Genomic DNA, 25951 nt, shown 5'->3' with positions numbered 1-25951 from the left:
AAGCTCTTATACGGCAGAATAAAGAAGCTTCATAACATAGACAGCAAGAGTAAAAACACTGGATACAGATTAATAATAACTTGAATGCTCGGTGGAAATCAAATATCACAATTGTAAACGTCCTGAATCTAAGCCACATTGTGTGATTTGTTCTCTGTTGCACGTGTTCCGAGCAGGACAGACTAAACCTCTCACTGGGCCCAGAAGTCATTACTTTCTTTTTGTTTTTATCTCTCAGATTTAGGTCCATCTTTGAAGGACTACCGGCGTGTGACCGTGAAACCGGGCAGCTCTGCTGAGTTGCCGTGCCTGGGACACTCCAACCTCGCGCAGGTGATGTGGAAATCCAACGGCTCTGCTCTCACCGAGGCCTCTCGCTTCCACCTCATAGGCGAAAACGGCCTCCTCATTTACAGCGTGGCTCCAGAAGACCAAGGTCACTACGAGTGCTGGTCAGTGGAATGGGCCCTGGCTGCTGGGAAGAACTTCAGCCGCCTCCTGGCCGGATACGTCCTCACTCTGGAGCTCCCGCCCAGAGCCCCACAGCAGGCGGGCCACGTTGCCACCACCCTCAGCGGCGAGGAGACATCGAGCACGCGCGCAGCTGAAGGGAATGGTAAGACAGACAGAGCCCTACTAACGTCGGCCCTCGCCCCTCCCAGCTTCACAGCCACAGTCCAATTCACCTCCCCACCCCAAACTGACTCATCACTAACACCGCCGCCCAGCAGCACAGTCAAGTTCCAGCCGAAGCAGCAACTTCCCCCGAGCTCCAACGCTCCGCGCCCAGACAGCCGGGACCCGGCGGCTGAGTATTTGCAGCACAACAACAGCACCGCCCTCCTCTTCCTCTTCCTCCTGTTCTTCCTCCTCTTTCTGGCCGCGCTGGCGTACAACTGCTACATGCAGTATCTCCCGGCTCCCTGCCTGCGGCTGCGAGCTGCTCTGTTGGGCAGTCACAAGAGCACCCACCAGCCCGAGTATCGGGCCTGCGAGGCGGGCCTAATGGAGTCGTCTGCGACTGACAAAATTAACATGACGGAGCAACCGACGCAGAACGGCAGCCAAACCACTCAAAACGTCCGGGCGCTGCGCGACACCGGCTATGAGACTGAGCCGGAGTGCGGCAACGGCCAGATCCCGTCTGGCCCTTCTGGAGACGACAGCCCGTCCCAGGAGAAACCCTTCGACGTGGACTGTGAATCTCAGCCCATCCAGTTCGCAGATGCAGATGAACCTTACTGCTAGCCAGAAGCCTCTTCCCTGCTTTTTGTTTCTCTCAGCACAGACTTTTGATTGGCGGGTGGTCACACTCTTGGTGCATCTTTCCACAGCTCACGAGTCGAAGTGCTTTCCTCTCTCTGAAAGTGTTGTTCCGTGTACAGAATCACATGAAGTTTAAAGTTTAATCATCACAAGGTGTCCGGCGTCCCGCTTTCCCATAGAGATATAACTCCCGTCTGGTCTAAGGTTTATGATGATCAAGCAAAAACTGTATTCACAGAAGCTGCACACCCTCTCAGCTTAGTCCAGCAAGAAAAGCTACTTCTTAAATTCCAAATTGGAAACACTGTTTACCAAATTGGTAAGTTACTGTGATGTTTTTCCAAATTGGAGTCATGTTTTTTTGTACAGTCTGGGGGGGGGGATAGTCTCTTGAAGCTTTTGCATCTTTTTTTTTGTAGGCTAATGGACTCGGGTCAATGCTTCAACATTAGAGTAATTTCTCAGGGAAGATTTGCTCGGCACGTTATAGCCCAGCTTTGTACGATGTTGCCATCTGCGTCACCGGGTACGGGGCCTTTATCTCGCCCAGTGAAGTGAACCAATGTCTGGTTTGAAGGTCAGAGGGAAAAAGAAGGAAGGAAAAGCCAAGTGGACGACTTGCATGATAGAATAATGCTTTAAAAAATTAAAAACCACTGTCTCGTGTAGCGTTGTCTTTGAGTGACAATGTTGAGTTTCTCTCTATTTAATTTAATTTCCTTCCTGTGAAGTCGACATTCCTACGTGATGGTCCTGTGTATTAACCTCTACTAGTCATTTTCCCTCGCGGTCTGTTAATAACATAAATATGTTCTATATGACGGGATGCTTGATAATGTCAAACATCAGCCCCGGAAACGGTTTATACAAAAGATATTTTTTTATTATTATTTTTAATTACGCCTCCAGTTTTAGAACATTTTTCAGATAATTATTATTTAAGATGCGTCATATCTGTGGTAATAACATGTTGTCTATTTTGTAAGTAGTTGTGATCATCCTCATTTTTTCTTTTATTTATTACAGCAAATTAGTTTATTTTTTTCTTCTTCTTTCAAATCCCAGCCCATTAGTCTCCCTCTTGTCTGCGTTGCATGTCACCCCTTGAGTAGAGTTCCTGTTTTCCTCAATACTCTCTCTTTTCCCATCACTCCCTCCCTCACAGTCTCCTCTCACGTCGACACTTCATCTTCCCTGTCCTCCTCTGGAAGTAGCTCTCCCTCTGCCCTTCCTTCCTCCTCCTCCTCTCCTTCCACCTCTACCTCCACCAAGCCCCACATTGTGGAGGCCCGGGAGGCAGAGGTGAGACTGTTGCCTCCCCTGCTGAAGGACCAAGCCTGGGGGGTTCATGCCCAGGAGGCCTTCCTGCTCTTCTGCCTGGCGTTGGGTGAGTGGTGTCGGTGACGTTGACTCGGCTCACACCTCCCGAACTGGAAATCCACTCCTCTCACTTTTTAACCCACCTTACTTCACTCTTTCTCTTTTCTTTCTGCACGTTGCATGTTACCATTTCCCAAACATAAACCCACCAAGAGAGTGTGTGTGTGTGTGTGTGTGTGTTTTTGGATCTGTTTCTAACAAGCCTGTCCGTTGCTTCAAGGCGTAGTGGAGAACTTGTTCCTCTCCATTTTAGGTGTCTGGTGAGATGCCTGAGTGAATGTTTAAAAAGGACGTGATACAATATTAAACTGTCAACCTCTCAGTGGTCTGTTTGTCCCACAATTCTCAATAACATGTGAATGAAAGGTACAGTTTTGTTTATAGTATTATGTAACAACAGTCTGAAGTAAAACCTGTAAAATTCAGAAAAGATAGTTTTTTGATTTGTTTTTAAATCCAGGGTGTTATTGGAGACTAATATCTCAGTACTTTATCTGGATCATTTTTGTGCCTGTAAATATAGTTGTGTATATACAGACAAATACCATTTGTACATTTAGGGGGCGTTTTGGGACTATTTCTCTTGGTAGGGAGGCTAAATAAATCTTGTCAAATGTTTTCAACACTGACTTGCTTTCTTACATTTTTGAAGAAAATCATCATTATTAAAAAAACAAATGTGGACTCGTTACTGACGATAAGTGGCCAAAAGTTTAAGATCCTGTTGCATATAATGAAAATATTAAACAAAAATATCAGTGACTCAATTATATGAATTCTCTGTAAACTATATCCAGCTGTGGCAAATCTAGCGTTATCAGTTCAAGATGCACTGAATATGTGTGAGATCAGGCATATTTTTACACTGTATATATATATATATATATATATATATATATATATATATATATATAATATATAATTTTATTCCCGCCTCTAAACTTGACCGCCACAAATGAACCTACCAAAGGCACTTATTCCCATGTCCCGTACAGTGTGGCGTGTCAGTGTCTCAACCATTGGGGGAGGGGATCAAAATGAAGTCCTAATCTGTCCCTCAGGTCCCAGTGATGTGCACATTCACTGGCTAATGAATGGACACCGCCTGGATACCCCCATAATGGAGTACCGCCGGCCGGTGGGCCAGAGGGAGGTACTAGTGAGCAGCTGGCTCCGAGAGGGGCCCCTGATCAAGGACGCCCGTTACCACTGTGTCGCTGAGGCCAGCACGGGAAACGACATGTCTGAGGTGGACCTGCGCCTCACTATCGGAGGTATCTGGACCTTATCTGGACCTGAAGCTTGTGTGGCTGTGAAAATGTCCAGTGTGTCGACCTTGACTATAAGTATTTTGAGCATTAAAACTGCTTAAGTCTCAAAAAATGTGAGCTATATTGTGAGTAATCCATGTAGAGAGGTGATGGAGTGCCTGGGATTGGTTTCAGCAATGCCACTGCCATCGTTTCCATAAAAGACGTTATTATTTGACAGATGAGAGCATTCCATCCAGGGACTTGAGCCAGTGGAGAGGTGCACTCACAGTACATGAGCAACTGCTCAAAAGATGGGAAAAGGCCTGGGTAGGTCTATCTGTGTTCATGCATGCGACTGTGCCACGATGGTTCCTGTGCATTGTCCAGGTCGACTTGCAGCATGTGCACCGGTTTTAATCCGCCCTGCATGTTTGGCTTTAGCTGAGTAGTTTGAGCTCTGCTATTTCACATTTTTTCAGCACCAAGGAAAGTGCAAAGTCCAGAATTATTGGGACAAAGAATTAGGAACACAAAGCTAAAGCCAGCTGATTGATATGCCATGAATAAAAATTATACTTTTTTTCTTGAATGAGGCAAAAAAAAAACTGCGCACTTATTTAACAATTACGAGCCCTTCATGCATTTTATTTTGGGCGTAACTACTTTTAGCCATCACATTTAACTGCATTATATTTTAACACATTTTCTGTTTTACGTGGATCTATTAACCCCACTCAGCTAATTACGTTAGCTATAACAAAACACTGATGTTCCTTTTTAAAAGGATTAACAACGGGTTCTTTAAAATATACACGCACAAATCTTGTGACATTTTTACCAAACTTACTGAATTTCTTATTGAGGTGCAAGTCATTACATCTATTTATAGGACTCCGTCTCCATCTTTCAGGGAATATTTCATCACCCACCTGTAGCTGTAATGAACAAGTTTGGATAAACTCGAATCCAGTCCCTCCTCGTTAAGTTTGAATGAAGATGTGCTACTTGCATGCAACAAGTTTGAACTTAACATGCAAGCGCCCTCAATGCAAGTTTCCAAATGGTAAACTTTAGACTGAATTATCTTCATTATTATTCAAATGACTGATGGAACTGGAGATGTGGTGACTTGGAGGCCTACAACCAGGCTCGTTGAACATCTGTTCCCATTTGGACAATGTTGTACGTCCTCCTCCTCTTGTACCGTACACCTGTGTATTTCCCTTCACAGGAAAGCTGTGATGGCCACTGAGCTCTGTGAAGACGTCACGAGCTTCACTTGTGTTGGCTGAATCTGGTTGTGAACACGGTCCTCGCTCGGCCCAGGTGGACCACACCTTTTGACACGGTGTCACGTGATGGCGAATTGCTGACACCGACCTGCAGCAGGGGTGGGGGGGGGGGGGTCTCACCTGGCTGTGATGATGGTGTTGGGACTCCTTCCAAAGCTGACAAGTAGATGAAGGCCATCGGTCTGAGGATGTGTGTGCTGCCTTTTCACCGAATATGCATTTATTTCTATTTTTATTGATAAAAATGAACATCCTGAAAGCGCTGCTTGTATGGAACAGAAGAAGAAAAAAAACTGATGGCGTATGGGGAGCACTGATCTATATTTGAAAGCGATGCAGCATCTGTGGCCTGTAAAATAGTTTGGTTTATTTGACAAGCGTCTCGGATGTTGTACGGTTCAAAACTACCGTGTTTGACGTTTTTCACTTGAGGTTATACAGTGTGTTTGGTTTCCTTCCAGAGAGTCAAAGACTTTTGATTGCAGGAATGCAGAAGTTTATGGAGGGGAGTGAGGTTCTTTTCAACCTCAGCATATCTCTGATGTTTGACAGGAAGCTCACTCTTATCATCAGATGAAAACCCGAGCATCCAAAAGGCCTTCCTTCGCATTGGTTGTTACAGCGTGTACTTTACTGCAGTTTTTGTTCACAATAAAAAAAAAAAAGTGACTTCCCGTTGCTTACGTTGACTTTAACATCAATGCATCATGTTTGACTGAAGCATATTCGAACACTTTCTATGTCCAGATGACCGATTAAATATTCACAGACATGATTCATAAACACGTTATAACTCCTGCGGGATCTAAACTAGAGTGGCGCTCGTCAGCCTTTTCCACAGAAACACGTTCTACCATCTAAATTATTAACCGACCGACCGCCGTGCACTTCTCCTTGGAAGCCAGTTATGACATTTTCATACGGTTGGAATAAAATCCTTGACTGAAAACATAATGTCTCTCTAGATGTAGGCTGTAGATATTACCTGATGTTCATGCCTCACTGATTTATAAACAAAAAAGGCATTTAATATTCTATTAATAAACTAGGGATGATCAGAAAAAAATGCTCAGTACAAGACACTTGATGTATAATAAAGAAAAAAAATGAAACTGAGAAACAAATGTTTATAGGCAAAGGTTTCTGTATAGCTGTGACGCTTTTCTATTTTTCATGGCGCTGTCGAGCGCAACTGGAGTCATATCGCCCTCATGTGACCAAGTAAAGGAGCACAGGCAAAAAAGGAAGACAAAATCATGTTTAGTACACTGGTTTAAAAATGTCTCTGATCTCTACACAATAACGGTAACAAAAGCCAGTTTTCACCAAAAAAGCAGCACGACCGTTTTTTTAAGTTACTAATTTCCCAACACTTTAATTCTGACACTGTTGTGAACCTGGAACTAAAGCAAACCATTAACATATCAAACAAAGGATAAGAAATATTAATATTGTGTTGTTGATTAAACCGACTAGGTTCAAGATCTTTACGCAAACGAAGCTGCTTGGCTCAGACAATACAGAGAATGCAAAAGAACGAAAGTATTAAAGGTACCAACTCAAGTGGGGAATCTTTATGATGAGTGACAGTGAGTGCTTGTGACATTTTCAGTGGGGTCAGAGGTCGGCCGCTCAGAGCAGCAGGGACTTCAGTCAGCTGGTGAAACTTTTCCTAACGGACGCATGAGAATCAGCTCTGTCCAATTTTGCTCACTTCTCTTCTTTCAGTCTTCATTTTCACTTTTCTGGCCCTCCAGATTTTTTTTCTTCCCAGTTCATGCTCCTTCTTCTACCATTCTTTCTTTTCTTCTGGCTAAGAATGCTAGAGACCATTATGAACGTAGTTGCCAACAAGATTTGGAAACTAAGTTGTCGCAGGTTCATAGTAAAGGGAAAAGCCACAGAAGCTCATTTGTTCAAGGTGGAAAAACTGTAGCCATAAAAAAAGGAGAAAATTGGGCGATTTAACTGGCTGGAAAGGAGACTTACATTAAAGATGAAGGACAATGATGAAGACTCCTTTCTGGCTGTAGTGTATGACTGAGATCTTGTATTTTCTATATGAAAAGGCTCAATACAATCATGGAATTACAGAGACCATCCAGCATATACAACTCACTTATTCCATACACTCAAACATACCCAAAAGGTGGCGGTGGTTATAATAGGTGTTATATAAAAACAACAAAAACAATTCAATTTCAAATGAAACCATTTCCTCTCATAATCATTTGGCTTCCCTAGTGTGCAATTATGCCCTCTAAACACCATCTCATAGGCGAGGAGGCCTAATTATGATCATAAGCGTCTTTTTTGTAGGTAGTCTATATGAGGTAGTCAGGGAAAGACATTTAAGTCTCATGTGTGACTTATATAAAAAATACAAATATTGTGGAGAAACAGCATATTTTGTAGGTTTTTACAAATGACAAAAACCACAACTTTTGACATTTATATTTTGCTCTGCATATTTTTGGCAGTAAATGACAGCTGGTCAAAATACAAAAAATCCAGTCATTTCATACATTAAACAATGCAAATGAGTTTTTGTATTGCATCACATTGTGATTTAATTGAAATGGATTGGATTATTGGCGTGCGATATAAGGTGACTGTGTCTATAGAGCTACAGACGTATAGATATATATGATCCCCTATAATTCCGCTGCATCTGCCACTTCTTAAATAAACCATTCACAGAAGGGGCTCAAATGATACCCCAGACGTGATTATGAAAATGAGCTCTCAAGGCTACACATTGTCCACACAGGAAATTCTTACATCACGCGCCTCTCTTCAAGTAGGCTATAAATATTGTTTTCCCTTATTGCTATTCATTTTATTATGTTACATGGAAGCTTTTAAGAAAAATTACACACTTGTATAACCACAGGCAGGAATGTTATTGAATCGTGGTCACAAACAGCCTCATATTAGGTCACGGATGTGGGGCAAGAAAATTACACTCAGCTACATTCAGTGTGAACACGATGTTGAGTAACTTTGTATTTGTATTTATCATCAAACATAAAGGTGTCCCTGGCCCACATAATATGAAGAGATATTATATATGTATGTGTGGGGTCAACAGTTTGTTTCCATCATTGCATAACTTAATAAAAGTGGGAGGGCTGTTAGAACGCTGCAGTGTCAGAGTAATAAAGCAAACCAGTGGCAGTGAATGGATGTAATGCACATATATTTATTTTAGTATAAAGCTGGCTAGCTGTCCCCATCATAAAACATATATTGGTTTTCTGAGTGTAAACCAAAGAGGACGATTTCCAATCGTATAAGTCTTGTAGTGCTGTGTCTTATCTTAGAAAACTATAACAATGTATATATGGACCGATTGACCATTAAGTTCTGCTCATTCCATCCACAAATAAAGTGTTATTTAAGTTTCTTGCCTCTATGAGTGGAAACAGAGTGATGTGTTGGTAAGCGTTAACAAAAGCATTGTTTCAGGGATTGGAGACTGTTCATCATTTCAACGTTTGGGACTTGTTAAATATACTGGTTATCTTCATGCTGAGGACTAATGCCACTAATAAAAGTCTTCCAGGTCTCGACAATCTGGAAAATGAGTATCAGATGGCCCCGAAGAAAATATCTAATTCTGAATATATTTGACAGGACAAATGCATGAGATGCTGTAATTTTGTATTTTAACTTAACAATATGCTATTAAGTCTATTATCATATGTACCATATGTGAATGTTTTATTGTTACCCAAACATTACAATTTGAATCATGAAGCTCTTCATTGCTGTCGATGAATAATGGACTTTTTGATGAAAAAAAAAAAAAGGTTGGATTTTACCAGTTGCTTGTGTCCGCCCTTTCTGTAACATTGGTTATTTTGCTTCAAGCTAGTCTGAAAATAACTCTTGCTTTTTTTAAATGTTTTTGGTATCGTAACCTGGCAACAGTAGTGGAGAAGTGTCTGCTGCTTTCCTGGCCAATGGATGCTCTTTTCCTCTGTCTCTCCTTTCCCATTCACTCTTAATGTTTGTCTGATTGAGATGAAAATTGGATGTTAAATCACATGTTTGATTGCCAAAGAACATTATGTTCCTAATCACTGGAAGTAGTTATTCTCACACATATTACATTTGGGTAATTATCAGGACTAGTTGTATATTTTGTGAATGTTCTACGTCAATATAAATCATACATGAAATAAGCGGAAGACACATTCATATTTGGGTTGTCGGGCATTCTTATCTAGAAAACTCACTTGCTTGTAGGTGGTGAAGATGTTACAAGAATGATCCTGTGTGTTATTTATTAGACACTCTGTGACCTGTCCACAAATCCACCCTGTCATACACCACAGGAAGTTACACTGCGGCCTCTGCAGACGACTGCACAGGCAACGCCCCCAGTGACCAGCCATCAGCTGTCGGTCGAGCAGATGTTCCAGATATTCTCACCTTTTCACCGTTTCTCTCCACAGTGGCAGGGAAACAGTGGGTGGGCCTTCAGTCCCTCGGGATCTCTGAGACCATGTCTACATAGTAATGTGAAGCAGGCTAGCCTTATATCTGCACCCTTTTTCAGGGGTATTGAGAGGACTTTTCTCACCTCTTCATTTAGATAATAGTGGAGGAGAATCATACAGTTTTAGGGTATTGTGTTTATGAATAACCGTGTTTACAAATTATTATAAACTAAGACTGACCGACAGCCATGCTCGCAGATCTACTGTAAAGGGGTGAATGCGACAAAGCTAACATGCTGATGTTCTGCAGTTATACGTTTTACCATGTTAATTTATCTAATTAGCCGTAAACATAAAGTAAAGCTGAGGCTGTTGCGAATGTCATTGGTTTTGCAGGTATTTGGTCATAAACTAAACAACTGAAACATTTTTATAGGATTCCTTCTAGTTATTCTTGAGATATTTAAAGGACAACAATGTTGACCTGCTGGTGGTGCTAGAGGAAAGTCAGTAGGATTCATCCTGACCTCTCCATGAGCCCTGCCCCTTTACCTTTGCTACATCTGCCGAGTATTTCAATCTTGTCACTTAAATGAACCGTCAAGCAATTAGTCCTACATTTCAGACAGGTAGAGAAAAGCAGACTTCTTATATCGAGTCAGTGATTATCGATTGTATCTCGCTAATAAGCGTTAGCTCCATATATAAGGTTATATGGCAGGATCAATGAACATTACTTGACAGAATTAATAGTTGTTCTATTTAAATTTTTTGGTATGGCAATATTAAAAAAATTAATGGTGGAAATAAATACCGGCAAATTAAAGTTCAATGGAAGTTGCGTGGATTGTCAACTCGCTGATGGGGAAGGCAGCGGAGCTGGTGCAGGAGGTGGAGCGGTACCAACTGGATATAGTTCACCTCCATGCATAGCACTTGTTCTGGAACCAAACTCCGGAGAGGGCCTGGACTCTAGCCTTTTCTGGAGTTGCCCAGGTTGAGAGGCTCAGGGTGGACGAGGGGATACTCACGAGCCCCCGGCTGAGTGCCGCTGTGTTGGAGTTTTCCCCAAGAAAACAAGAGGGTTGCCTCTCATTGACTGCGAGTCGTTATATGGAAGTCTGGCTTATGTACAGCAGCTCAGAGTAACCAGCCTTCTGGTTAGCGAGGGAGTTCAAGAATCTGGGGCTCTTGTTCACAAATGAGGGTACCATGGAGCGAGAGATGGACAGGTATAGTAATGGGGACGTTGTACCGGACCGCTGTTGTGAAGAGGGCAATTTACCGATCCATCTACGTTCCAACCCTCACCGATGGTCATGAGCTTTGAATCGTGGCCGAAAGAATGAGATCACGGATACAAGCATACATCCGGAGGGAACTTGGGGTAGAGCCACTGCACCTTCGCACCAAAAGGGACCAGCTGAGGTGGTTCTGGCATCTGATCCTGATGCCTCCCCTTTTAGATGTTTTGCGGGCACATTTAACTTGGTAATCCCATAACGAGTTTAAGGGATTATGTATTTCGTCGCCTGGCCTGGGGTTCCCCGAGAAGAGCTGGATAGCATTGCTGGGCAGAGGGATGTGTAGAATACCCTCCTCAGCCTGCTGCCCCCGCGACCCAGCACAAGATAAGCAAATTAAAAATGGATAGATGAAATGATTTCACTTTAATATTGATATTTACAATGTTGAAACACTGTATTTGACATATAATAAAGGGAATAGGATGAAAAACCGCAAGACACCAGCATAAAACTGCAACATGGTGATTTTTATAGTCCTTTGCTGCGGTTTGATACTGCACAGACCCACATTTTACAAGGTGTAGTCTGTCCTTGTTCTAGTAATAAAAGGTATTTTTCTTCGGATAGACAATCATCATCTCAAAGGATAATACAATTGCAGAGGACTTTTATTATATATCTCTTAAAAATATCAACAAGAACATATCAAACATTAGCATATACAGGATGTAATTCTAATAATGAAATCAAATAGGATGCTAATTATATATTTTTTCAAAAGACAAATATTGCCCCAATATATCTACCAGATTTGTCAATTCAAAATACATTTATTGTTCTAGTACATTTGTACTATCAGCCCTCTTACATATAAACAATATATTGTTAATTAAATGTCTAGGTGGTAACTGTTAATGGTGACAATCAAAATCAGGGGGGTGGCATTTTTCATTCAAACGTCTTTTTTCTGGATATATGTTTTCTTACTTTGTTAACAGAACATTGGCTTATTGAATCACGCTAACAATGCATATCTGATGATCTACGTAACACGTTTAAAGGGCAGTCAAGAGAAAACGAAATGTACACCTGCGTCTGGAATGGTCTCTTCCACTATTCTGCTCGCCTCCCCTGAATGAGTCATCCAGCCAGCTCCTCATTGGATAAGACCATGCCATCCCAAGGGATTGCCTTGCAGAGGCAGAAAGGCCTTGCTTCCATTCACAGAAACATTGGTATGCCAGCCGGCTATTTCATTCACATAAAAGACTAAATATTGCATGCTTTTTGTCCTCTGCTCTTTACCTCTGTCTTTTTGCCTCCTCTTTTGATTGGCGAGGGCCTGCCTTTTCATCCCTGCTTCTTGTGTTTGCCTGTTTTTTTTTTTTCTGAGGAGAGAAGGCAGACGTGCTTTTTTTTCTTCTTTTTTTTTCTTTCTATATTTGCCAGGCAGGAAAGAGAGATGTTGGGAGGGACTGCAGTGCGAAATCTGCAGCAGAGTGAGAGCGGAAGCTGCTTATGAATGAGTGTCAGTCTTTCGGCTTTGCTAGATGCTCCTGAGGACATTTTACATGAATGGTGTCTGGCTGTGTGCTTTCCGCTACCGGGGAGACAAAGATGCTTCATTGCTGCTGGTTTTAAGGAGACTCGTGGATCTTTTTTTTCTGTTATCCATTTGGTTGTTTCATTGACTCATCTGCTTGAGAAACATGTCGTTCGCACTGTGTTTTTTTTCAGTTGTGTCATTCATGTAATTCAACCTGGACCAATTGCCTGGTATTTTAGACAAGCTGTGAGATTGAATCTGCTTCCTTGTTGTGACATTTTTTTGTATTCCTTTGTTGCAGAATGCTGAATTAGTGCTTCACGTTAGACAAATGGTTTCAAAACCAATTTAATGAGAAAAAAAAATGCTTTATTCATTTTTGCATTAATGCTTGAATATTAATATTCTGGGCAGAAACAACACGTATTTTAAGAAGTCATGGGTTTTTGAAAGTACATAACTGAGGAGTGATGTCTGCCCATATTCTGCAGCTATTATAAATGAACATGGACATTATATTAATGATGTTGCGTATTTCCGGTCACGCTAACATTTTACTGTATTGTTGCTTTCAGTGACTTACGGTATAAATATATATATTTTTAATTTTTTTAGCAAAAATATAATCTTTATGAAACATTTAAATTGAGATTTCATTCTTGTAACAAAGACATCTGTATATTTTGTTAAAATATTCTTGCAGGATTGTGGCTATCATTTAAATGGATGCTAGTTTTCATTACTAATTTAATTTCTGGAAAACATTTATTGTGTGCATCATCCTTTTATTTAAACTTTTATCAGTTTATTTCAATCGGATATTAATTGCGTATAACTTGAATTCAAGCCGATTATTCTCAATAATTATGTTACTAAGTTAATAAATCAAGCTTCCTCTCATTCTTAATTTCATTTTCTCAGAAAGACAAATGAGAAGGAAAGAATTAAAGAGAATAAATATCAGACTGGGGAATTAAAAAATTGATTGGTTCTAGTGTGCTGTAAGTGGGAGGTTTTTTTCCCCTCCGACAGGAAGTGATTTGCAGTGTTCAGCAAGCCTTTTGTTGAGAAGGTTTTCTCTGATCAGTGAGTCATGCTTTAGCTCTGAGCCGGCAGGCAGCAGTCAGTAGAGAGTATTTGCTCTTCCTTCGCAGTATCCGTGATCATCGACAACATAGACCTTTCTCTGTTCTTACTTTTTGGATTTTTGAGGCTGGAAATCAGCAGCAGCATCACCGCTGGAAACCAAACAAGCTGCACCACAACACTGGTAGCCTTTTAGAGACCTTTTTTTCCCTCTCCATCCTCTCCTCCCTCTCCCTCAATGCTGTGTTTTCATGGATTGTGTCTGTCTATTTCTATCTGACGGATTGGATTGCAGCTCTGGATTTTTACTGACAGTAGATTGGACTTTGGCGACAGCAGCAGCAGCAGCAGCTCAACACAACCACCACTGTAACCTCAATAGAGAAAATTACAGTCAGGTGGCCTGTGATTGCTAAAAGGCGTTTGCTGCCTGTACCGCTGCTGCTATGTTACAGGAGAGGGTAATCAGCACGGCTCAGCCACGTCTGCCAGCACACTTGTGAAAGAGGCAGGCTGTGCGTGTCGGTTGGTGGAGAGAGGGGAGAGAGCAAGAGAGAGAAGGGTATGCTTCACCGTACCAAATACAACCGCTTCAGGAATGAGTCAGTAACATCCGTCGATGAGCTTCTCCACGGCCTGTCCATGAACCCCAAGGTCTCGGCCACCCCCCAGTCTGCAGCCGAGACATCTTACACACCCCCGACTGAGGTCCAGCCCTCCTCCACCACCACTGCTTCCAGCACCCACACCAGCCACGGCTCTGACCACCTGGAAGATGGAGGCACCACCCTCTGTACCCTCATCAACAAGGTGTCCGGCCTGAAATTCAGCAACTCAGGCAGCCTGCTGGGCATCAAGGGCCTGCCCTCGGCTGTCAAGGACCTGGCTGTGTCTAAGCTGCAGGGGGGTGGGGGATTGGGCTCAGGCAGCTCCAGTGGCCCGAGCCCCAGTGCGGCGACGGCAGCAGCCTCTGGTGTGGGCGGCTCTCTGTGCAGCTCGGCCTCTCATTCGACCCCCTGCTTGCAGCTGGAGCCGGCCGTCAGCATGAGCAAGAAGAGCAGGCTGGACGAGCTGCCGCCCGGCGGAGAGGACTGGAATCCAGGTGGAGGTGGTGGACTGGTGATCAAACCCGCCAGAGGATGGCTACACTCGAGCGAGAAGATCTCTGGTCCAGGGGTGACATACATTGTGAAGGTGGGTCGTCTCGTTTCCATTTTTTGTCCTCACCTTCTTTTCCATTCTCTCTTTTCTTTCAATGACTCAAGCTCAGCCACATGCAAAGGGGGGGTGGGATAATAGTTTTATGAGAAATAATGTTTTATTGGCACAGAAAACAATGCCCTTGAGTGGGCGTATGTAGGTTGGCTTCATCAGAAGGTGCAGCAGCAGCAACCAGAAAATAGAGGGTTAACATTGGGGGGAAAGTGTGATGACAAAACAAGAACAGCGTCATTTTGAGAATACTGTAAACATTTCAATTCATACAGTGTGTCTTATATATGTGTACCCACTGGCGTTATGCTTTTGTAACCATGGTGATGTGTTATTCTGTACATTGTGCATCTCTCTGAGCTCTATGGCTCGCAGACGGTGAAATGGTGGAAATGGAAGAAAAAAAAGACCCACATGCAGTGCATGTTTGTCTCTCATGTTGTTGTTGCTCAGCCTTCATACATAATTTAAAGCAGCACAAGTTGGCGCACAAGTACGAGGGCTGTGAATGTCATCATGCCGGCAATGAGTCACTAGCATGAGGAGTGATGATGCCGAGCCCTGGCTCTTCAAGGTGTAAAGGGAATGAAAAAAAAAATGGAACAAACCATTTTCACTGAAACAATAACTTGGCAGTTGAGTGTGCATCTTTTCTTTTTTTTCTTTTTTTTTAATGAACGCTTCACATAAAACAAAAAGTAGAATGTGGTTTTGAGTGAGCAAACTGGAGAGGATTGCTCGGTGACGTGTTATATTCCCAAAATCAAGTTGCACAGCGTGATCGCCATCATATGACACCTACCACAACTTGCCCAAACAAAGCCGTCAGTATCTGTGACCAGCGGGACGTTCCATTAACTGCATTAAGGACGGCAGCGCTTATTTGTCCAGTCAATGCTGCTGGAAGCATCCACACTGAGAGGGGGGAAATGTGTCCGGTGGGTGCTCCCCCACCCTCGGCTCTTCCTGTGGTTTGAGGTCCTGTGTGTATTGAGTTCAACGTGGTGTTTTGCTCACAGCCCTTTTAATTAGCGTCATGTGGTCACTCGTCGCGCATCATGCACCATTACTCTAAAGGGACATTGATTGACAGTGACACTTTTTACACTCACTTTTTTGCCCATGGTAACTATGTCTGTATGCAAAGACAAGAAGCTAAATAACCAAATAATAATGCTGTTTTTTTTGGTGTTTGTTAGTATATTTGTAATGATTTATTTCACGTTCCTCCTAAAAAAATAAGGTTCTGTGCATTTTTCTTTTTTTATTCAACATTTATTAATACTCATTGCATTCACCTTTGGCCTGGCGGTATTCATGGATAAGTGCTCTGTCCTCCTGACCTGACTTATCCTGTCTAGACTGCACAGAACTGGCCTGTTTAATTCAGCAACTGTGCACGTTATGGACCAACTACACGTTTTGTTACATCTTTTCACCCGAGTGCAACTTGACGATAAGCGAGACACTTTAAAAAATGGATTAATTCATGAGCATAACATTAAAACTCCAGTAGGCAATAACCCTTGCCAATGGTACAGTATATATGACTATGTTGCAGGTTGTTGTTTGTTATAGAGTTAAGTGTGTACATGTTAAAGGACCAGTATTGTTCACTGGGATCAGTTATGCCCTCTTCATAGCTGGCTTCCCATTGATATTCATACATAATTTTAGGTTTAGTGTTGCTGTGTGAACCATGTATTTGTTTGTTGTACAGCATGAGAGAAAAACATCTTCATGTTGTGCTCAGAATGGGTCTCAAACAATTTTTAGAATCGTGAGATATATTGTTGGGCTGAAGAGTGCGCTTCAAACTTTGTGCTCTGAAAATAGCTAACAAAAAAAATAGATAACACAAAAAAAATATGCAAACAATCATGTTGAAAATGTTTTGTATTTGTTTTGCTGGTGCTTCCAAAACGCTTAAGAAGCAGAGAAGAAGCCTCAGAATCTTAAAGTTATGATTGTGATAACGTTAGGGTGTCTGGATGTCTGTTTACACACAGATTATGAATGTGATTGTGATAACGTTAGGGTGTCTGGATGTCTGTTTACACACAGATTATGAATGTGATTGTGATAACGATAGCAACTCGTCAGCATTAAATGTTCTGAGTATTAATCAGAGGAGGTGTTGTAGGGTGAGTAAGTGGCTGGAAGGTGGATTTATGGGATGGGAGGACTACAGTCACCTCGTGTGACATATTAAGATGCTGATGCAGTTTCCAAAGCACAACTTTGCATGAACTTCATGTGTCAGTCGTTGCCTTTTGGGCCTTTGGGCCTTTGTTGCCTTGGTTTTTAACTAGAAAGTAGAAAACCCCCATACACTTACAGCTTTAAGTCAATTTGGGAAGGTTGGATGAAAGGATCATAACTGAAGTTGCCAAATTAATATCCAGTCACTCCCTTTATATAACCATTCATATAAAGATCGGTATAATGTTCATTACTTGAATGTATTCTAAGTGTGCATATTAAGAAGTGACCCGGTAAATGAAGACGCTGTAATGTCCATGTAGTTCCTTCCTCATAGAACATCTGTAAAAGGGATTTTCATTGAATCCTTCATTGTTTACATCAATGTTTGCTAGTTAGTGGCCTTCTCCTTTGTCCGCCTTTTCAGTATCTTTAGTGCCTCACTGCCAACATCAGGCAACAGGAAGGTGTGCACACTTTTGGGCATGTGTGTCCTCCTGCATGTGCACAAGATGCAACAAATCCGGGACTCTTATGGAAAAACACTGCTCCACAGTGCTCCCAGTGGTCAAAAACAACCAGTACCTTGGATTGGTTGAGTCAAATTGGATCCTTTCTGGAATTAGTGCCTCGTTTCTAGATATTTAATTTCTGGTGTAGTGATTTTGTATCAAGTGAAGAACTGCAGGTATTTGGATCTAGTGAGTTTTGATTGTTGTTTTTTTCCTGTACAATATTATGTGCTTGTTATGAACGTAACTTTTGACATTTCTTCTTTCCAGTATCTGGGCTGCATAGAAGTCCTTCGGTCGATGAGATCCCTGGATTTCACCACAAGATCACAAATTACTCGGTATGGCCACACTTTTATGTTCTGACTTTTCATGATTCACTTGATTTAAAAATGATTGTTGATACTTAGACATAGCACACATAAGTATGGTGTGTATTTGTTAAAAATAAATAAATAACTATCTAAAATGATTTATTATAGGTTTTATTTGAATTTCCAAGTGACAATTTGTATTTTCTTCTTTAGATTTACTTAAACACCACAAACATTTTGACTTAAATATCACTCAGTCAGAATAGTTTTTACATTTTTTATACCAGTTCTAAAATTTTAGATTTTAATTATTTATTTGTTTATCCTAAAACCCTAGATATTTGAACTCGTGGACTACACTCTAAACCTACCTTATAAGAAAAGGACATTATAGGTTTGCCATGTTGTGAATGAACTTGGTGAATACTGTTTTAATCATTAGTTAATTATCTTAATGATATCTATGCTCCTGAGTTTGTGTCTGTTTATAACATGTGTCCTAAGCAGATCCACAATGATTTTAGTGATTAAGAGATGACAGTAGATAAACATGTAGAATATATACAGAAAATAGCTTTTATCAACTGTGCTATCAGTGTAAGTTGGTCAGTGAAAATCTTTCATGTGACCAAATGAATCAAAGTGGTTCAAATTAAGTACATTTAGTATTAAACATAATTTACTCTTAAAACACTCCAAAATAAATCACTGCTCTCTGTCGTTCTTTCACAGATATAAACATATAATTACGAGCAAAACATTAGGTCTCAGTATGAATAAAGGTTCAATCCATAATAGTAAAAAGGATTTTGATATTCTATGTATCTAGAGCATATTTCTCTCTCTCTCTCTCTCTCTCTCTCTCTGTGTATGTGGTTTTCTGTTTGCCTCTAATAAAGAGAGAGACAGACAAACAGAGAGAACATTTTATGTCTCATAATATTGCTATTATTAGATTTTGCCTTTCTGAAAGCACCTATACTGCTGTGTGTGATTTATCCGCGTAGGATACAGAAATGAACCTTTCTGTTTCGGTCATGAAACCAAATTCACTTCTTTTTAGGGGGGGATTTGATTTGACTGCATCAAAGCAGCTCTATTTTTAGCCACTATTTAATCCATATATTGTTGTCTTTTACATGAAAACGATAGCGCGGATAAAACGGTTCACTTCACATCTGAAAGCCAATTTTAGATTTCACTCTGTAATGTGTGTTGCTGTACACCAGATACAGTTGCATGGTTTCGAGAGGTGCTCTGCATTTGTAATATTCCCCATGGCACCGTATAAAACACTCTTCACTGGATATTGAATCTTGACTCTGGTCTCTTGTGGCCAATGTGATTTCATTTTATGTGCAACAACCTGTAGTTCAGCCTCACTTTTAGGTAAATGTATTCATTTACAGTTTTTTGGGGGGGGTTGTTCTTTTTGTCCATTTTCCATTTGGCAATTGACAACTCACATCTTCTCATGTTAACAATAAACAAAACAAATCCAAACAGATGTTGTTGCAGCAACAGGTCATTTATTCGATACATTCAAAAATAAAGCGATGCTTTTATTAAATAAAAGAACAAGACAGTGCATGTCAAGGACAACACATATAAGAACTTACATTTACTGTACATCTATACAATATTTTATCTTCAAAGGATTCCTAAACAGTCGCTTCATTAACAAACCAGACTAATAATATCCATAATAATAAGTGATATTATTATAATAAAAAATGCAAAGACCTAAATTATTCAATTATCACATTACCATTAGCAACCACTAAAAGACCCCAACTCATGTACCTTAAATAAAATCTCCTTTTAAAAACCAGCTGTACTTTGTGATGATTGCTAATCAGCCAACTTTGGCTCAACGTGGCATAACTGCTCAACATCAGTATGGAGCATTGTCCCTGTTAGCATGATGTTGTGCTTATGTACAGCCTCATAGGACCACGAGCATGGCTGTACGCGATTCCACACAAAAGTGGAAGTGGGAAAGTACATAATCATGAGTAGTAACTGTATTAAAACAACTAAAATAACAGTGAGTCTGTGGCTGTCTATGGTCACCATCTTGGCTTCATCCACCTCTCGTCTTCCCTCTAGGGAAGCCATCAGCCTGGTGTGTGAGGCTGTTCCAGGAACCAAAGGAGCTCTGCGGAAGAGAAAGGTACATGGAGGGAGGGAGGAAGGGATGGAGGGAGGGAGATGGAGGGAGCACGGGAGAAGTGATGCCCACACTGAGAGAGCTGCGAAAATGAATGTTAGTGAAAGGTACAGAGAGAGAGAAAAAAAAGAGGAAACGGCATTAGATATTCATTTACCCTTCCACAATCTATATATAGCATCGCCTCTGTAAGTTTCTCTGATCCTTCCTTCGTGTAAAAAAGAGGGAGAAAATGGAGACAGATGGAGAGAGAAAGACATGATGAGAGAGAAAGAGATTGTGCTTAAAGGAGAGAGAGAGAGAGAGAGAGAGAGAGGCTGAGGAGAGAGATCAAGAGGTATGGGATTGCATGTGCGTGGGCGTAGCTCCAGCCCACGATGCATTGCACACCGCGCACAGTGCTTAGTGACTCATGTAGTGCACAATATCTGTGATCAGGAGGCTGAGCCTAGTGTGTGTGTGTGTGTGTGTGTGTGTGTGTGTGTGTGAGCGCCTGTCTTCTGAGTGCATGTACATGGTGTGTCCGCACTGTGCGAGGAGACTGTCTTAATGTGGGGTGTGAAATGAACCATTACTCTGCTCTCTAGAGCTTGTTCAAATGTCAGAGAAGAGTATATAACACAATGAGGACGGACTAGTTTCTCTCTCAGAATAGATGCAAGACATAAGATGATGTTGTGTTGGCTGTGTGACAAATCACGATGGTGACATCAGTTTCATGCTGAGCACTGTTAACGGGGTTTGGATCATTGTTATCGTCTAAAAATCACCACTCACAGCAGTATTAAGTATCTAAAACTGTTATGAGATCAAATGTGCTGTAATCAATAAAAATATTGAACGATATTGTTTCCTCTGTATACATTTGCTAGTGGTGAAATGGCAATGATAAAACCTTCTTTAAAAGAAATTGTTTGCAATTTTACAAGTTACAGCGAGCAGCAGGTTAGCTTAGCATAAAGCCTGGAAACAACAAACATGGCTCCGACCACAGGTAGCAAAATCCACTCACCAGGGCCTCTGAAAATTAATAATTAGCATGTTGCATCTCATGTATTTGTACAAAAAAAGCAAAACGACTAAGTTCTGGTTTCACAGGAGGTTTTAATGTTCCAGACTAATTTGTGGTTGGAGGCCAGTGGAGACCCCAGAAAGTCACTTTGCCATGGGCAAGAAATAGTTTGAAGAAATAACTCTTTCCTGAGCTGTAGAGGTGCTCGCAGTTGGATATCGTCTGTTTTCCCCCAGTTTCCATTCTTCATGCTAAACTAAACCGGTCTGCCTGCTGACCGTCTGCTGGCTGTATAGCTTCATATTCACAGAGCAATACATTGATCTGAACTCTCAGCAAGAAAGCAAAGAACACTTTTTGAATCATTCCTTTTTGACATACTGTGTAATTGATGAAGTGACTTTGTGTTTGTCTCTGTCTTCCTCTGTTCTTCTCAGCCACCGTCAAAAGCTCTGTCCAGTATCTTGGGGAAGAGCAACCTGCAGTTTGCTGGCATGTCCATCAACCTAAATATCTCCACCAGTAGCCTCAACCTGATGACCCCTGACTGCAAACAGGTCAGCGTGCCACCTTGTGAAAACAATTGATTCTATGAGCCACCTACATGTGATGCACAATAGATGATGCTATGCTATGTTAAGGAAAATAGTACTGAAGCACCATTGTATTAAGGGGTCTGCCTCCTAGCAACCATATATACTCTATGTGTGTGTGTGTGTGGGAGGGGTTACACAGGGTCAAAAATAAGAAGGCCATGGGATACGTTTGAAGTAAGGCGACCTTGTGGATTAGATTGTTTACCACACAAGCGTCTCCAAGGTCAAGATTAGAATGAATCTCCAAAGCAAAAAAAAAAAGAAAAAGAAAAGATAAGAGGCTATTGCTTTCTAAATTTAGACTGATGCAATGGCGGACATATTTTTAGCGGTATTTTTAAATAGAATTAAGGATGTTTGTTCAAGGAGGTTTTATGTAATAAAAGAACAGTTGGAGGAGAAGGAAGACGAGCACGAGCACATGACCTCTCCATATGTTGCTCGAATAACCAGAGGAGGCTGGCGACCTGACTTTCTTATAGGGGTAATGAAATAGTTATTGATGTGGTGGGGGTGGTCAGTGCTCACAGTGTGCTTTTGCTGTCTACACTTGTGTCTTTCTTGATACTGCCAGCAGATGGTGCCAAATAAAATATATAGAAAATAATAAATATAATTCATAATCCTACACATATTAAATCAGACACGACAGAATAACATTTCTGATATCTTAAGTATCAGTTCTGCTGTCTCTGTTCCTTATCTCAGAGCTGCATTCAAACTCAACGAGTCCCGACCTTCTCGTCTGACCCTTGAGTGCTTCCAATATGGCTGCCTCACGCTGCCTTAGACACCGGGCAGTTATCTCTCATTTAATTATTGGCGAAAGGCAAATAAATGAACCATATTCTGATATACATTTTACACTATGCGTGCAGAATGCATGCGTGTGCATTTGTATGTCTGTGTGTGTATAAAGAGGAATTTAAAAAACTCACATGTGCTGCATAAATGTGTTCTTGACAGATCATAGCAAACCATCACATGCAGTCCATCTCCTTCGCATCAGGGGGAGACCCTGTAAGTATCTCAATGGCCTGTGTCATATTGACTTTGTCTTGTGATAACTCAAAACTACTTCATAACAAAAATATTTGACAACCAGAAACCAGAAGATAAAAGTTTGGCTATTTTGTGTCTTTTTTTGGGGGGGTTTCTTTTTTAGGACACCACAGATTATGTTGCCTATGTAGCAAAGGACCCCGTTAACAGAAGAGGTAGGTGTTCATTGCTTTGATATACTACAGAGCGGCTCACGCAACATGCTTATTAAAACGTGTTGCTCCCGCCCTCCTCAGCATGTCACATCCTGGAGTGCTCTGACGGGCTGGCCCAGGATGTCATCAGCACCATTGGCCAGGCCTTCGACCTCCGCTTCCAGCAGTACCTGCAGTGTCCGTCAGGCAAACTGTCCTCCACACATGACAGGTGGGATGTTCATGACACACACAAACACACACACACACACACACACATATTTGCACTTTTGAGTTTTCATGATCAAACCACGTTTTTTCCCCCAGGGTATTAAACATGGAGGAGTTGCCATGGACGGAGGAAGAGGAGGAGTCAGCAGAACACCCTTACTATAACAACATCCCGGGAAAGATGCCCCCCACTGGAGGCTTTATAGACACCCGGCTGACAAATCAGAACGCAGCGCCAGAGGGATCCCAGGTACCACTCAGTTTATGTGGATTAATCTAGGAACTTGAGCAGAGTAACTTTAGTATGTGGAGGTGTCTCAATCTCAATACCAATGAATTTTTGAATGAATTTTTTTTAAATGCCAATCTTAATTAACTGATACCTGTGTGTCTGTGTGTCATCAGATGGGCCCATGTTCAGTAGATCAGACATATTACCAAGGGCGGCACTGTAGGGAAAACTGGGGAGATGAAAGAAAGACTATATTCATACAACAGGGTAAGAAAAAACAAGCTTTTGTTGTTGTTGTTGCTGTTGTTGCAACTTTGCAGATTTTCATCAACTCAACATCTTTGGCTGTGATTGTTTCTCCGACATGATCTACTGTAGGATCATTTGACATAAGCAGTCTGCCCGAGAGTAAAGGTCCGGCACCAAAAACAGGAGAGTTGCCCGCGTATGTGAACACTCAGCAGATCGACGCCCAGGTGCTGGCAGCGCTGCAGGCAGAGGCGGACCATGTGACCAAGGGCCTGGCAGCTGCAGCCAAAGAGAGCCCACAGAAGGACCTGTTTGACATGAGTGAGTCTTGGTTTCTGTCGGTCGTGTGGTTCGAGGAGCCGATCCATTGGGATCTGTGCCGTGCGTTCAGAGCTGCATTGCAATGACTTTCGAGTCAGAGTTTTTAATGATAGAGGATTCGTGGCCTTTTGTTTCTCCGTGACGTCGGCATGGCATTAATAACACCATATCAGTGTCAATGTCAGTGCACGGCTATATTGTTTCCTCCTTTTAACTTGCACCTTAGCTTTGCTATTATTATACATAAAAGATCTGTTTCATAAAGTTGTGTTGAACCATGTATGAAGAGTTTCTGTTCAAACTGTTCTTGTATGAAGACTGAGTGCAGGAGTTATCATCCACCTGCTGTAGTTATTTAGCCGTGAATAGTCACCATTGTACTGTGTTCCTCCACGAACAAACTACAGCAGAATATTGCGCAATACAATGTGGAAAAATGCAGTTATTTTATTTCTAAAGTTATTGAATGAGTAATTTATTGCAGTACTATTCATTAGGTTATTAAATAGTTATTAAATATATGTTTACATGCAGATATACGGTACATACAAATTGAGTGTAGAGATGGAAAGGAAATAGTCCCAATAAACCTGGGTCTTTCTAATCTTTAGATTAAGAAGAAGATTTGTTCTGTAATTGAGAAAAATGGCATGCATGCATATTTTTGTGTATTCTTAAGAGGATAACAGGGTATTAAAAACATGTATATTCAATATAGTTTTGGGGGGAGACATATTTAGCACATTTAGCGCTGTTTTTTGATGAATCCCTCCTCCTTGAGCTGCTGTGCATTTCACGGTTATCTTTCTTTCTGTTATGTGTCTTTGTGTATTATTGTTCTATGCTACTATTGTTTATGTAATGGTACTCAAGCACCACAGCAGTGGCTTTGCTTTCTTTATTCCATTTGGTTTAAACAGTAGAGAAGTAGAAGGTTTATTTTAATGGGATGTAGTTCCTTGAAACACGATGTTGGAGTGGAAAATGAAATAGTGAGAAAGAAAAAAACATTAAAAATCTTGCATTAGGTGCGAGCAGTCTACTTCTTCTCTGCCTTTTTCTAGTGCGTTACCGCCACCTGTTGATCAGTGGAATAGTGTGAGTAGAAACAGATGTGGAATAGATTATCCAATTACCACAACACCAATAATACAGTTAGAAATTAAGACCCTTCTTAAATTCAAGCACCGATGACCTTGTGTTTCAGAGACATCTTTAGGTTTTTTACTATTTTAGTAGCTGATAGCATCGTTTACACGTCTAGACAGTTAAAACCTTGGCTAGAGATACCCTTCCTCTGTTAACTCATCCTTCTGGCACTGCCCTCAACTACCCCAGAGCCCTTCGAGGATGCCATTCAGTCCCAGTCCCACCCGCCGTCCCAGGGTCCGGGCCAGTCCCAGGTCTCCGGTCTCAACAAGGCAGCGTCCGTGGACAACTCGAGCCCTCTTCTCGTGCGCTCGGTGGCCTTCCGGGCCCAGGAGGAGCTGGAGGGCCAGACGTGGTACCACGGCAAAATGAGCCGCCGTGACGCCGAAAAACTGCTGAAAGAAGACGGGGACTTCCTGGTTCGTAAGAGCACGACCAACCCGGGGTCCTTCGTACTGACGGGCATGCACAATGGACTCGCCAAACATCTGCTGCTGGTGGACCCCGAGGGCACGGTAAGACGGGGTTAAAGGTCACCTAGAGTCTGTTTCAGGGAGATACTGTGTAGCGGGGATGAAAGAAAGAAAAAACTCACCTTTGCTTTAATGAATCGCCACATTAGGCCATAACTGACATTTAACATCTCTGTCTCTTTTTCAAAAGGTACGGACAAAAGATCATATATTTGACAGCATTAGCCATCTTATTGGCCATCACCGTGACAACAATCTACCGATTGTGTCAGCTGGGAGTGAACTGTGTCTCCTACAGCCTGTTGGAAGGAAACAATGATGCCTGCAATGCCTGGTGGGAAATGGGAAGCTCTGAACAGTCTCTCCTACCATTCTGAAACTTGAAGGGGAAACGTGAAGAGGAGATGCTTGAAGGCTCTTTGCGCTGACAGTGTTGTTGGGAAATCGGCCCGTGGTTATTTACTGGAGAAACCGGAAGACACAAGATTTGTTAAAGAAGAAAAAAAAACAACTAATATTTATAGAACTGTTATTATTTTGTTGTGATGACTGAAATGCTATATTTTT

At 41.7% G+C, this 25951-nt stretch overlaps 2 protein-coding genes across 2 annotated transcripts in view; both read left to right on the top strand.

Annotated features, from left to right (window-relative positions):
• sema4d (sema domain, immunoglobulin domain (Ig), transmembrane domain (TM) and short cytoplasmic domain, (semaphorin) 4D) overlaps positions 1-3245 on the top strand; it is a 35351-nt gene extending 32106 nt beyond the window's left edge. Inside the window, exon 17 of the mRNA XM_034547623.1 lies at positions 239-3245. Within this exon, the coding sequence (XP_034403514.1) occupies positions 239-1248 (1010 nt within the window). The 3' untranslated portion in view covers positions 1249-3245. The remainder of the gene's footprint in view (positions 1-238) is intronic.
• A 10834-nt stretch (positions 3246-14079) lies between these two features.
• shc3 (SHC (Src homology 2 domain containing) transforming protein 3) lies at positions 14080-25703 on the top strand. The gene is made up of 12 exons (XM_034547086.1): positions 14080-14709; positions 17712-17782; positions 19865-19928; positions 21375-21494; positions 22500-22553; positions 22699-22750; positions 22832-22961; positions 23057-23210; positions 23366-23459; positions 23571-23762; positions 25101-25426; positions 25575-25703. The coding sequence occupies exons 1-12, from the start codon at positions 14080-14082 to the stop codon at positions 25701-25703; spliced, it is 2016 nt and encodes a 671-aa protein (XP_034402977.1).
• The last annotated feature ends 248 nt before the right edge of the window (positions 25704-25951 follow it).

The sequence above is a fragment of the Cyclopterus lumpus genome, chromosome 12 (genome assembly GCF_009769545.1).
Source record: "Cyclopterus lumpus isolate fCycLum1 chromosome 12, fCycLum1.pri, whole genome shotgun sequence".
Lineage (NCBI taxonomy): Eukaryota > Metazoa > Chordata > Actinopteri > Perciformes > Cyclopteridae > Cyclopterus > Cyclopterus lumpus.
The sequence above is the reverse complement of the archived record's forward strand: the minus strand, read 5'-3'. Positions and strand labels throughout refer to the sequence as shown.